At 48.0% G+C, this 14075-nt stretch overlaps 1 protein-coding gene across 6 annotated transcripts; it reads right to left on the reverse strand.

Moving 5' to 3' along the window:
• Positions 1-388: 388 nt before the first annotated feature.
• ZNF391 (zinc finger protein 391) lies at positions 389-10045 on the reverse strand. Of its 6 annotated transcripts, XM_042937582.1 has the most exons (5): positions 9850-10045; positions 9411-9463; positions 4589-4632; positions 3876-3967; positions 389-3129 (listed from the first exon to the last, which is right to left on the reverse strand). In XM_042937582.1, the coding sequence occupies exon 5, from the start codon at positions 3050-3052 to the stop codon at positions 1976-1978; it is 1077 nt and encodes a 358-aa protein (XP_042793516.1). In that variant the 5' UTR covers positions 3053-3129; positions 3876-3967; positions 4589-4632; positions 9411-9463; positions 9850-10045; the 3' UTR covers positions 389-1975. The 6 variants fall into 6 exon arrangements, with proteins under 6 accessions (XP_042793516.1, XP_042793515.1, XP_042793514.1 ...); XM_042937581.1 differs by lacking the exon at positions 4589-4632; XM_042937580.1 differs by lacking the exon at positions 4589-4632 and having other exon boundaries at positions 3876-3970.
• Between the last annotated feature and the right edge of the window lie 4030 nt (positions 10046-14075).

Below are 14075 nucleotides of genomic sequence, written 5' to 3' on the forward strand. Positions count from 1 at the left end.
GAGACACAGAATCTGAAGCAGACTTCAGACTCTGAGCTGTCAGCACAGAGCCGGCCACAGGTCTCAATCTCACGAACCATGATATCATGACCTGAGCCGAAGTCAGACACTCAACCGACTGAGCCACCCAGGTGCCCCTTCTTTTTTTTTTTTTTTTTTTTTAATTTTTTTTTTTTACATTTATCTATTTTTGAGAAACAGAGTGAGACAAAGCGTGAGCGGGGGAGGGGGGGAGGGGCAGAGAGAGGACACACAGAATCTGAAGCAGGCTCCAGGCTCTGAGCAAGCGGTCAGCAGAGCCTGATGCGGGGCTCAAACCCACAGACTGTGAGATCATGACCTGAGCCGAAGTCGGACGCTCAACCGACTGAGCCACCCAGGTGCCCCGCAGGTGCCCCTTCTGCAAAGAACTTCTCAGGTGGGGAACTAGAAGTGTCAGTGGGGGCAGACTTGAGTGTGGATAGGATTTCCGGAGACACAAGGAAGAAAGCAGGAAGTGTAAAAGGGTGCCACAGAATAGTCTGAAAAGAAGCCAAGTGTGAACAGAGGGTGTGGTAGAGACAAAGGACAGGTCTGCCCACGGATACCCGGCAGTAATGGAAAATAAGGAAATGGACCTAACTGTGGAAGGCCTTGAAGTTACAGTTTGACCTTTTTCCCAGGGACAATGAGAACTGAGGACTCTTCAGACAAGGTGATTGTTTAGTCAGGCATCGAGTGGGAGACAGGGAGACAAGGGCAATGGTGTTTACTCTCACAATCTGGGCCCAAACTCCTGGGGCCCCGGCAGCAGCAGTTAAGAACAGAGAGAGAAATCAACTCGTAAGCCATTTCAGATAAAACCTAGCCAACTGATTACCTGGGATAAGGCGGGCAATAATCACAGGGCATTTAGGGACTGCTCAGCACTTTGGATGCTTTAAAAGGATCTAAAGAAAGGTTTGTGTCTTCAAGAAGCTTGCAACCTCATTGAATAACCTCAAGTATTATGGCCCGATAAAATGAGACTATTCTGGTCTAATTCTTGCCCAAAGTTATAGAGCTCATCACTGTTAATCAGAGAATGTTGGGAGGTAGGGAAAGTGTGGATCAGCACACAATCTTGGATCCCAGCAGAAGCCCAAATGTTAAGGCCTAAGAGTGGCCAAAAGTGCCAATTCTGCAAATGTCAAGTAGGAAAAAGACTAAGAAATAGGCACTGAATTTGTCCTTGAGAGATCAGCTCTACAGGATCAGTGAGCATTAGGGCCAGAGGGCCGAAGCTTCATGAAGTCTGTAAACAAAAGAAAAATTTAAAAACTAGGGCAGCATTTTTTCTAAATAATGGAAAAATTAAACGTTAAGTGTCAGGACATTCTTGGTAAGGAAGAGATAAAATACTACTACGATTAACTAAGCACATTAGTAGAACCATGGTTTATACTTTGAGGAAAATACGCTACAGCAAAAAAGGTTTAAGAGAAAAATCTGTCCTTATGAGATGAGGGACTGAATTTGCCTCAATGCTATTATCACCAAACCGGTGGGAGTGTTTTGTCCTGTTCTGAAGCCAGCTCCTTCTCTTCTGTGACTAGAGCCAGCATCTCTCTCTCTGTCTCTCTCTCTCTCAAACACACGCACACACACACAGGATTTCCTCTTAAGTAAAGGGGCTGACGTGGGCGGGAAACAGAAGGTTCACTGACTGTTCAGGGAGCCAAGCCCTGCGGAACAGATAAAGTGAGCAAATACAAGGTGTCAGGTAGGAGGTCTATACTCTAAGTCTGGAGTCCTCCAGAATAGGGGATGGAACGTGTTGGCTTCTGAAAGTCATCCCCTTGTCTTGATCAGTCCTTTGAGCATCAAGGAAGGAAGGCAGGAAGGCTAACTTGAAATCGGCTTCTGGCCAGCTAGAAGAGAGGGGGGCTTCCAAGACGTGTAGCGACAGGAAGTCACGCTGTGTGCTCTTACGCTGCCATCAACGAGAGCTCAGGTATTACCCTTTCGCGTGAAGCTGCTGATGTCTGATGAGAGTTGAACTCTGACTGAAGGCTTTCCCACAGTCGTTACATTTGTACGGCTTCTCTCTCGTGTGAGTCCTCTGGTGCATGATGAGGGAGGAGCTCCGACCGAAGCCCTTCCCGCACTGTCCACACTCATGGGGCTTTTCTCCGGTGTGGATCCTCTGGTGTTCGCTAAGGGACGAGCTTCTGCTGAACACCTTCCCGCAGCTGCTGCGCGCGTAGGGGTTGTCCCCGGTGTGCGTCCTCTGGTGCTCAACGAGGGAGGAGATCCAGCCGAAAGCTCTCCCGCATTCGCGACACGCGTATGGGTTCTCGCCGGTGTGTATGCGCTGATGCTGAATTACGGTTGACCGGTCACCGAAGGCTTTCCCGCACTCGTTACATTCGTAAGGTCTTTCTTGGGTGTGAGTTCGCTGATGCTGACCGAGGTTAGTGCTTCGGCTAAAGGCTTTTCCGCACGCACCGCATTCGTACGGTTTCTCTCCCGTGTGGATCCTCCGGTGTAGACTAAGGTGAGTACTCCGGCTGAAAGCCGTTCCACACTCACCGCATTCATACGGCTTCTCTCCAGTGTGAGTTCTCTGATGTTCGAGAAGGTGTGTGCTTCGGCTGAAGGTTTTCCCACACTCGTGGCATTCAAAAGGCTTTTCTCCACCATGAGTTCTAATGTGGACCGTAAGGTCTGACTGGTAACTGAAGGCTTTGCCACATTCACTGCATTTACAGGGTTTCTTCTGTGGGAAGAGTTTGTGGTGTTTAATTAAGTCTGAATTGTCTTCCAAGTGTTTCCTAGATATGGGGGATCTAGCTCCCTCTGGAGTTTTCTGCTGGGTATTAACTTCTGAGCTTGGGCTAAATTCACTAGATTCGGGACCTCTCTCCCTCGTGAAAATTTCCTTGAGGGTCACTGACACTTTTCTGATCGCTGTTTTCCCAAAAGAAGATGTCTTCCGTACGGGACATTTTGTCTGCCTTGACAGCCGGCCCCCACTTTTACAGGCTTCTTCATTCGTACGACCTTGGGCAGTCTTCCCTCTGAAACCTTCCATTGCTGACCCTGAAAACTCTATTCTTCAGCAATAGCCTGATTGGTGTTGATGCTTTGGCTCAGTTCAAATCTCCTTTTCTGGAAGACATTTAAAGTGCAAACGTCACCTGCCTCACCTGCCTCTAGTGTGGAGACCAAGGGAAAGAAGCCATTAGGAAAAAAAAAAAAAAGACAGCAAATTTGCAATTCACACCTAGTGCCAGCTTTCAGTGGGGAGAAAATAAAAAGGGACAGTTGAAGGGAAGTGCACAGGGGCAGAAGAGATAGCAGGCCGAGATCCTATAATAGGCATGTGAGCACAGAGACATCAAGAAACGGGGAGGGAGGTGGGTACTATGCTGAGCCAAAAAAATGGAAATGAGCCGGTAGACCAGCTGATGAGCGGAGAGCAGGGCTTCGAAAGGAAAATGAGCTGTTAGTTACTGTAGCCGACGAGTGGTAGTAAATGGGAAGAAGGGAAGGGGTGAGAACAGACTCAGTGTAGAAGAGACCCCCTCTGAAAAAGCAAAAAGTGCAGGACGACTCTATCAAGCGCGGATGCAATCATTTTCTTGGCCCTGAGAGACAACAGGATTTAAGTAACTACAGCACTGCCACCGCCACAGGTCCCCCAGCCCTCCCTCCAACCGGTTAGGTGTTCTGAGCAAGTCTACTACCCGAGACCATCCGGGTTCATCTCCACAGAGGTCATCTAGGCCAGCTCACATCTGACAAACAGAAAGCAGACTGGGTAGCTTCAGTCACCTGGCGAATTACAAGAGCTTAGATTAGAACCGACGTCTCCTAAGTATCACATTGGTGGTCTTTTCAATGATATCACTCACCTAGACAGGGATTTTCGGTCACTGAAGATCCAGCATCCACCGCTGTCCTCCCTCCGACCGAATGACCACGTGCAGTTCACATGCTGGGATTCCTGCTGATGGGAAATGATGTAACACAGGGCTAGTCAGAGCTCGGTCTTAATGCTTCGATGTACAGAAAAGACACTGCCAACTTTCAGAGGCTGTGGCAGGAGGGGCTGGCGAAAACGGCTGTGTGACAGGAGTAAAACTGGGCTCCAAAAGGTTATACACAGCCACATCAGAATCCCTTCTAGAGCTTGTTGCTCGAGATATCTTGGCTTTGCCTCAGGCCTAGCAGGTATGATATGGGGCCCAGACATTTGTATTTAGTAAGTTCTTATAACTCAACAAGTAGAACTGTCCCCAAAGAACTTTAGAAACCTACTCTAAGTGGCCTGAGAAATGTGCTGGCTGAAACCAGCCTCCCCCCCACCCGACATTCCTCACGTAGGAGGGTCTAGAACATAAGCTCAGCCTCCCACAGACTTCCTGCTGCCGGCAGGGCCGGCACTTCCCAAGGATCTCAAGGCTCCCAGGTACTAGGCGGCTAGCTTCTCAGACGCACCCTGTTAAACAGCCGGCACCCCACAGACTGCCTGGCACCAAGCGGTCTATTTACCCCCCACCGACAGGGCTGTGCTTACACTGGCTAGTAAGGGAAGAGCGGCAAGGCCCTCTCCCGGGACGCTGACCTGTGCCGAGTGACCGGCGGGGCACCCCGGCTGCCACAACCTTCCTGCTGGGAAAATGGGAGAATGTGGGAATCTGCGCCTTTTCTTCTCCCCCATCTCTGGACTCCCAAGTTTCCCCACTGAAGCTTTTTCTTTAAGCCATTCTCTCGTGGACTCATCTGGAGCCCCTGTGCTTGACAACAGGCTGCAAACTGTGTAACGTTCCCCCTAATGCTTCTGCTCACACATCTGCCGGGTTAGGAGATGATCTGGTTTCACAGGTATTTCCTTTCTCGTAGACCAGGAACCTCCCAGATGGGAAGGTGAATGGAGGACATCCACCAAGAAGTCATGCAGGGTGAGCCTCGAGGGCAGTGTGATGATGCCGTCTGTATCCAGCTTTGCCAAAAACCTGCCTTTCAGCTGGAAACAGGGAACACGGAAGCCCTACCACCAGGTGGAATAAGAGGCTAACTCTTTTTGATCCTTGCGGCACAAATCCAGTTACATACCTGATGTCTCCTCCCTTAACCGGACTTTGCCCCCCTGCTGGCGGGCCGGCTGGCCTGCAGTCTTGCGGCCCAGACCCTTTAGCTACTCTAGCATTACTTTGTTGGCGGTTCACTGCTACTTCTCTCTCTTATTACAGTAACCCTCCTCGGGAAAGTTTGGGGAATCAGTGAGAGTTTTTGGTTTTTGGTTTTTTTCTTTTTCACTGTCCCGTTGACTGGATAGTGCTATTGGAATTTAGTGCAGGTCAGGGATGATGGGCATTCCTGCAAAACAAAAAATGTTCCTGATCCTGTGAGACTTTCAAAAAAGTTAATAGTTACCTAACGCTGCTTTACATACAGATACAAAATATTTTGCACAGCTTTGATATATATTGGAAAATTAAGGAAATACACTTCTTTTTCTTTGGATATTAGGAAGTGTTCAGCATTCCAGGAAAATCAAACCACTCACGGTATTGAATTCACAGATATGACATTCGTTTACCGGATTGTATTTGTAGCTGTTATATTCACAGTGATTCTATAGATGCTGCCATCTCCTTCGTCCAGCCTTTAAGTGCTGAAATAGTACTATCCTAACAAGTTACTTTCCTTTATATCATAGGTAATGTGTTGATATTTTGGAAGTTACATCTATAGGTCACTACTATTATTTGTAAGTTTTACTTCAGGATGATGAAGGGGATGGTAGGTCTGAAAGGAGGAGAAATACTTCTCTAGTGAAATGGAACGAAAATGGTAACAGTTGCACGTGTGTGTCACAGCAGGTAAATTACAAAGCCGCTAAAGCCAAGTCCTTGTCCCCAGCAGAAGCCCTTAAACATATGAGAGCACCCGCACGGCCACAAAGGTGATGTGGAAATGGGACTTCTGTCCATAGTGGAATGTTACCACGTTATTACATATTATAGTCCATCATGGAGAAGAGACACTGTTGAGAAAATGTTTAGGTTTGGGGGGATTTGTTTAAGGTTTTCCCCTCAACCAGGAAGATCTGAAATTTGAAGATCTTTATAAATTTTCTTAGAACCATGCAAACATAGGCTATCTAAAGTAAACAGAATATCCTGAACAGAGAAAGAACTAGGACAGAATTCAAAGGAGATGGCCAGTTTGAGGTCAAGTGTCTCCCTCACACTCACTAATACCTTGGCAATTGGTAAAAGGAGCCAGTGTTATATCAGGGCATCTATGAATCAATTCATTTATTCCGGTAGTACAAGTGTCGCCAAATGTAGTTGTTTTGGCATTTCAAATAAGCTCACTACACGTGTAACTGTACCATGCATTTTATGTTTGTATATGTGGCGTGTGTGACCGATACATAGAAACCCCATTGGGGAACGTTTCTACATTAAAAAAAGGAATTTGGAGCGCCTGGGTGGCTCAGTCGGTTAAATGTCTGACTTTGGCTCAGGTCACGATCTCCCGGCTTGTGAGTTCAAGCCCTGCGTCGGGCTCTATGCTGACAGCTCAGAGTCTGGAGCCTGCTTTGGATTCTGTGTCTCCTTCTGTCTCTGCACCTCCCCCTACTTGCGTGCACGCTCTCACTCTCTCAAAACTAAGGCATTTAAAAAATTTTTTTTTAAAAAAGCAACTTAACTTGGAAGCTCTTGAGGTCTTTTGTGTCTGCTTATTGTAAGCATTTTTATGAATGTTGACTCATTTATGCCTCCCATCAGTGAGAGGGATACTACGATTATTCCCACAATACAACACAGGAAGAATTTGAGGTACAGAGAGGTTAAGTAATTGGCCCAAGGCCAAGTGATAAATGCTAGACTCAGACTCGCTAAAGAGGAATGCCTCAGTTGCACTTTTTACTCCTGTGGCCCCTGAATGGCCAAGAAACTAACCTCCACAGATACCAGGATACCAGCATGACCCTGACCGCAGAGCACCATGGAGGTTTAGAGAGTGCCTGCCTCTAAAAGGTGATCACCCTGAGAGGCTGCAGGAAGTCCCAAGCACGCTCAAGCCCTAACCCTGCAGCCTGAGGATCAAATCTGCCGGCCCACAGTGCAGGTGGCATCCTTGGCGGGAATCGGCAAAATACCAGATGGAAGCCCTGTGGGGTAAGCACTCACCAGGTAATCTGGAATTTGGTCATAGCTCTGTTGGTAGCTATATAAAAACCTGGGGAAAACCGCCAATCTGGTTTTATGTCTCTCCATATGTCAAATGAAGATGTTAGACTTGATTTTGGTCCAAAGGTCCCGGATTCCTGGAGTTTAATTTTAGGTCCCAAACGCTAAGGGACGCTGTCTGCCGAGACTAAGGGGATGAGACTAGAATGAACCTTGTCTTTTTCAAAGCACCAGAGAAATGTGAGAGCCTAAGGTCCATGAGTCAGATGAAACCATTCAAGAAACAGGCCAAGAGGCTGTGTTCTTCAATCACCTAATGACGAAACAGAGCAAAGGAGTGGAGAGCGAGACATTAAGGGCGGTCGGCAGGCCAACAATGGCGAGTCCCATCCGGGGCAAAATTGGGCAGAGTCACCTGAAGGAAGTTCTTGAAAAGAGAAATAAATGTATCCCCTGCTTGGTGAGATGCCAGACGTTCAGAAAAGAATCCTTCCCTTACATGGGCTATAGCTCTTCTAGTAGGACAGACAGCTGCCTTTCCCTCTTCTACTTCCTCCTGGCTTTCTGTTTGTCTAAAAGCAAAGCTGGCAGAGGTCTTATCCTGGGCAGCCAGAACCACTGGTCTAGCAGTGACCGCATCTGGCTAGCTGAACGCAACCTTAAGGGTTACGAGGTAAAACAAATGCCTAAAAGCAATCCTTCCTCCTCCCAGATACAGAAACAGGACAGTAAACACGGATGTCTGACCTTAAGTCCCTAATTCTTTAACGACCAAAGGTAAAGGAGATGGATCTGGGCCAAGCCTAAACTCTTCCTAAACTCTCTAGGTGAATGGAGGCATATAATCCGGCCTCTCTGTCAATTTCCTCACACGAGGGTGTGAGCGACGGCAGTCTCTTACTTCCTCCTGGGGATCAATACAGAAGGCAGCTGCCACCGCTCCACCATCACAGGGCTGTGCATCCCTGGGCGGGTCACTCGCCTTCCTGAAGATCTGGTCCCACACTGTAAAACGGTGTAACCACTACCTGCTTTTCTCACAAAGCTTCTGTTAATGTTACAAGTTAAAAGGTAGCAAAGCATTTATAATAAGGAATATCAGACACAACATAAGGAGACATACCTCAAATGAAGTAATTTTAAAACTGTGCTGGTGCACACTTAAGGGAAGTTGCTCTCAGGGGCACCCGGGTGGCTCAGTCGGTTGAGCATCCAACTTCGGCTCAGGTCATGATCTCGCGGTTCGTGAGTTCAAGCTCCACGTCGGGCTCTGTGCTGACAGCTCAGAGCCTGGAGCGTGCTTCGGATTCTGTGTCCCCCTCTTTCTCCACCCCACCCCTGCTTGTGCTCTGTCCCTCTCTTTCAAAATGAATAAACATTAAAAAATAAATAAGAAAGGGAAGTTGCTCTCAGAGAACTGGTGAGGTCCCCTCCAGCAGCTGCTGCTCTAGAGCCTGGACAGATCCCGGCTTTGGAGGATGCACACCAAGGCATGACTGGGCTGTGTGACCCAAGTCTCAGGGAGGAACCCCCAGATTTCAGAGAGGGCAAGTCATTGGATCTCCCCAAGGTTAGGGCCATGCCCTTACCCAGATTTCCCTCCAAGGGATTTCTCGACCATAGTGTGGGAAGTCGCCTCCCATTTTCTCTTTTCCTCCTTCCTTCCTCATCCTCTCCTTTTCTGGATCACCTCCCTGCTTTATGGATCCTGCATCCCTTCCAAATCCTTTTCTCAAGCAGAGCAGTCACAAGCGCCCCAATCTTCCCAGCGCTGGCCACCTCCTGTTACCCTAACCCTCCGAAATTCTTCTGCCCATGCCACTTCTTCTTACAATCAACTTGGAATCCAGTAAGAAGGCTCGCTTAGCTCTGCTCCCTTCAGTGTTAAAAATTTATGTCATTCGGAAGGAAGCAGGTTCAGAAGGTTCTGGAACAGCTCTTCTCCAGGTGCTCTGTTTTGTAGTATTTCAGCTGGACTGCTTGCTGGAGCCTTTGCCAGCGCGCAAAGGAATCGGCACGAGGGCCTGGGCAGCCTCGGTTCAACCCTAGAACGGGGCGAAGTCCCGAGACCGACTGCAAGATGGTCTTCAGGCAACAGCGTTCGGGGAAATCGGCTCAAAATAATAGCAGATCACACGATTCGATGCACAGAATTTGTCAATACCTCCACCAATTAATAAACTACCATATTCAAGTACGAACCGTCACCGTCGGAACCACAAAATGGGGACTTCTACTCACAAGATCTGTAACGTCCTGGAAGGTGCTTCATCTCCGTGCCTCAGTTTCCTCATCTGCAACATGGGGGGAAGAACAGTGCATGTCACGGGGTTAACGCGAGGATAAGAGGAGTCGGTCCAGGTGGAAAAACGCTTGGACCGGTGACCGGCACACGGCAAGCACCGGGGACACCCCGGTCGCCCGGCTGAGCCGAGAGGGGAGCGGAACGCAACTCGGGTCCTGAGCTGGTGGCGGGGACGCACCCCGAGACCACCCTCCCCCCCCCCCCCGCCGACCGCGCAGCCCCAGGACCAGCCTGCCCCCCACCCCCACCCGGCCCCCCGCAGCCAGCGTCCCCGCCCCCGCGGCCACACCACCCGTGCTCTCCGCGACACCGCTTCCCGGAGCCTCCAGGCCCAGCCGCCCAGGCCCGGCCCCGGGCCCCGCGCGCGGCACTCACCGGCCGCCTCCGGCCGCGCGCCGGGACACACCCGGGGCCGGGCCCGCGCGGTGACGGAACCGGAGTGCGCGCGGCGCTCGAGGAAGCCGGAAGGGTTAGCGGGGAGCCCCCGCGTCGGCTCCCACGCTTCCCGGTTTGCGGGGTAGCGGCGCCTCGGCGCTCGCGCTCCGGGTGGAGCCCGGCTGCGCGGACGCGGCCTCACCCTGCGCCGACGAGCCGCCGCGGGACGGAGCGGGCGGGGCGCGCGGGCGGCGGGTGCGGCTCTGCGCCTGCGCCCCAGCGCTCGGCCCCTCCCGTCGGGCGCGAGGCTGAGGGAGGCGTCGGGGGCCCTGAGCGCCTCTGTGCCTTCCACACGGCGCAGCGCGGACCAGGGGTGCCCGGTGTTACCCAGCGCACCCGGACCACCCGGCAGGACGCAGATCCCCAGGCTTCGCGCTCCAAGGTGTCCTCCAGGGTCCGAGGAGGGGCGCCGGGACGGGGCATTTCCGGTGCGCCTCGCTGGTTCTCCCGAGGCCGGCGTCCCCGACCCGCCCCGGACAGACAGGCTTCCTCGCCCAGCCTGGACGCCAGACCCCACCGGGAGCCGGGGAGATGGGTGAAATCAGGACCCTACCCTGGTTTTTCTCAGATAAAAACCCAGCTTTTATCAGACACGAAATAATTTTTTAGTCTATGTGTTCATTTTCCCCCTAAATTATTTGTCAGAACCTCAATGTTGGAAGATGCATTCGAATTCATCTAAACCATGAGTACGCTACCCAGTCAAGCCCAGTGAAACCCTTACATGATAAATATTTTATAACATTTTCTTTGTCTTCTTGAAATTTCAAAAAGAAGTAAAACTACATACGCAATTTAACACCACCAATACGATGCTGCAATTATGAGATGAAGAAGAAATAAAAGGAAAGTAATGCATAACAAAGTAATATGTGTTTCGGTTTGTAAATGCTTGGGCATGACTGCATAACGAGGCTGTCAAATGCTTGCACCTAAAAACAATGAACAAATTTGGCTTAGAGAAGGAAGACAATATTGAATTGAATATTGTCTATATTTTTCTTTGCATTTAATATGTTCAAACAAGGGCTAAATGTAGATAAAATCACCATGAATATACAGCTACAATGCAGACCACGGAGAGTGTCTCATCGTCTTGCATTGGCAACCCAAATACCATGAGTAGCATTGTATCAATGAATCACTCATGGTATATATCTGAGCAAAATAAAGTCTTCTTTTATCTTAATACATCTGGCATCTGGCAGTTGCCTCCTTGGAAAATTCAGGCTGTGTTAAAAACATGCAAAAGGCATATAATGTTTATTTTAAAATGGACTTAGGTTTGGGGTGCCTGGGTGGCTCAGTCGGTTGAGCGTCAGACTTCAGCTCAGGTCACGATCTCGCGCTCCCTGAGTTCGAGCCCCGCGTCGGGCTCTGGGCTGATGGCTCGGAGCCTGGAGCCTGCTTCCGATTCTGTGTCTCCCTCTCTCTCTGCCCCTCCCCCGTTCATGCTCTGTCTCTCTCTGTCTCAAAAATAAATAAACGTTAAAAAAATTTTTTTAAATGGACTTAGGTTTATGTTCACGTACAGGAATGTACAATTTTTTGTCGTGTGGGACTGCTTTTGGTAAAGTGCATAATATCTGGTATATCTGGGCCCTGTCCACACAATGCCATTGTACCCTTTAATCATAGAGACAACTAGAAACTCCCAGCCCATTTCCAAAATGACTTCCAGGAGATTGTACTGCCCCTGGTGAGAACTATAGATTTAGCCCCTACCACTTTTTCAATGACTGAATCCTTTCTCTAACACCCCACCGGAAAACTATCCAGGCTGTGCTTGAACACATCAAACGAGGCATGACATGCCGCTTGTCAAGGGAGCGTAACTCTGTGTACAGTTGGTAGAGTTGGATATGGGCAGCATGTTCGCCCTGTCCCCCAAGGAGTCTCCCCAAGGAGCCGGGGTTGGTGAGATGAAAGAGTCCTTTCTCAATAGTGGAACAAATAATAATAAGTCTTCCTGGTTATGACTGTGCAAAAGAATGAAACTGGACCACTCTCTTACACCATGCATAAAATTTAACTCAAACGGAGTAAAGACCTGACTGCAGGACCTGAAGTCATACAACTCCTAGAAGAAGGCATAGGCAGTAAGCTACTTGACACAGGTCTTAGCAATGATTTTTTGGATCTGACACCAAAAGCAAAAGCAACAAAAGCAAGAATAAACAAGTGGCTCTTCATCAAACTAACACGCTTCTACACAGCAAAGGAAACCACCAACAAAATGAGAAGACAACCTACTAAATGGGAGGAAAAAATTGCGAATCATTTAAGTAGTAAGAGGCTATTACCCAAAATATATGACGGATTCGTGCAACTCAAGAGGAAAAAAAGAACAAAAACCACATGCAAATAAGCAACAACAACAACAAACAAGCCAAACACCCCAACTAAAACATGGGCAGAAGATCTGAATAGGCATTTTTCCAAAGGCATTTTCCTGTTTCCAAAGAAACAGGTACATGAAAAGATGCTCAACATCACTCATCATCAGGGAAATGCAAATCTAAACCACAATGAGATTATCACCTTACATCTGTTAGAATGGCTATTACCAAAAAATGAAAAGAAATAACAAATGTTAGTAAGGATGTGAAGGAAAGCAAACCCTCACGTACTGTTGATGGGAATGTAAATTGGTGTATCCACTGTGGAAAACAGTATGGAGGCTCCTCAAAAAGTTAAAAATAGGACTACTTTACGGTCCAGCAGTTCCCCTGCTGAATATTGATCTGAAGAAGAGGAAAACACTAACTTGAAATGTGTGTGTGTGTGTGTGTGTGTGTGTGTGTGTGTGTCTTATATGTCACTAATTTCTGATGATGCTTCCCACCAGATCACTTTCCTTCTCTCACATTTTGAATTCTGTATACAGATTGATGTGCTCCCCTTTCCTGCCATTCTTGTCCCAATGTATCTTTTCTCCTTTCCCATCCCTGAGTTCTATTAAATGCAAAGACATGTTTCAGAGTGTAAGAGCCATATATATCTGTGAACATATTTAATTTCACGACATCCCTTCATCTTTACCAGTTTCTTTTCACTCAGCACAAAAGGCATGAATCTTTAAAATTTTCTTCAGGTTGAGAAAATAGTCTAGAGACCAAGGAGTCTATTGAAAACCAAGATGTTTTTGAAGAAGATTTAGCCTTGGGGACAATAATGGAAAGACCCACAAAAGATGGTCCTTAAGACTAAACTTGGGAGAAGATTTGGAATGTAAGAATAGGTTGCAGAGGGGCGCCTGGGTGGCTCAGTCAGTTAAGCGTCTGCCTTCAGCTCAGGTCATGGTCTTGCGGTCTGTGGGTTCGAGCCCCGCATCGGGCCCTGGGCTGACAGCTCAGAGCCTGGAGCCTGTTTCAGATTCTGTGTCTCCCTCTCTCTCTGACCCTCCCCTGTTCATGCTCTGTCTCTCTCTGTCTCAAAAATAAATAAACGTTAAAAAAAAAAAAGATTTTAAAAGAATAGGTTGCAGAGCCAGCAGGGAGAGCAGCAAAGAGTATCGGATCAAATGTCGTTTGCTAGCAAGAAAATACTCATCTAAGAGAGGGCCAGGCAAATACAAAGTTTGCAAAACCATTTCTTACTACACAACAAAAAATTCCTATAGGAGGGAGAGACCATATAAATGTGATAAGACTGAAGATATACTCAAACAGAAAGCAAGACCTCATCAAATATACAGCATTGAGAAGCCATGCAAATCTAAGGAATGTGGGAAATTGTTCAGTTATGATCATTTTCTTAATAGTCATCTAAAGACTCATCATTCATCATCTCATTTTAGAGAGAAATCTTCTGAATGTAATAGTCAGAAAGTCTTCAGTGACAATCTAACCTCTACTCAGCATCAGAAAATCCACAGTGGAGAGAAATCCTTTAAATGCAATGATTGTGTCAAAACTTTCAGCTAGAATTCTTCTCTTATTAAACATCAGAGAACTCATACTGGTGAGAAATCATATGAGTATGAAAAGTCCTTCAGCCCTGGCTCATTAAACACTTATTAAACAGAAGAATACACACTGAAGAGAAACCCTGTGAGTGTAATGAATCTGAGAAAGCCTTTTAAAACCAGTCAGTTCTGATTCAGCATTGGCAAATACACACTGGAGAAAAACCCTGTGTTTTTGATGTGAGATGAATGTGAGATG

Source organism: Panthera leo, chromosome B2 (genome assembly GCF_018350215.1).
Source record: "Panthera leo isolate Ple1 chromosome B2, P.leo_Ple1_pat1.1, whole genome shotgun sequence".
Lineage (NCBI taxonomy): Eukaryota > Metazoa > Chordata > Mammalia > Carnivora > Felidae > Panthera > Panthera leo.

What these genes read in the sequence shown, in the direction of transcription:
- ZNF391 (XM_042937581.1), bottom strand. Translation starts at nt 3,052, where the DNA reads ATGGAAGGTTTCAGAGGGAAGACTGCCCAAGGTCGTACGAATGAAGAA.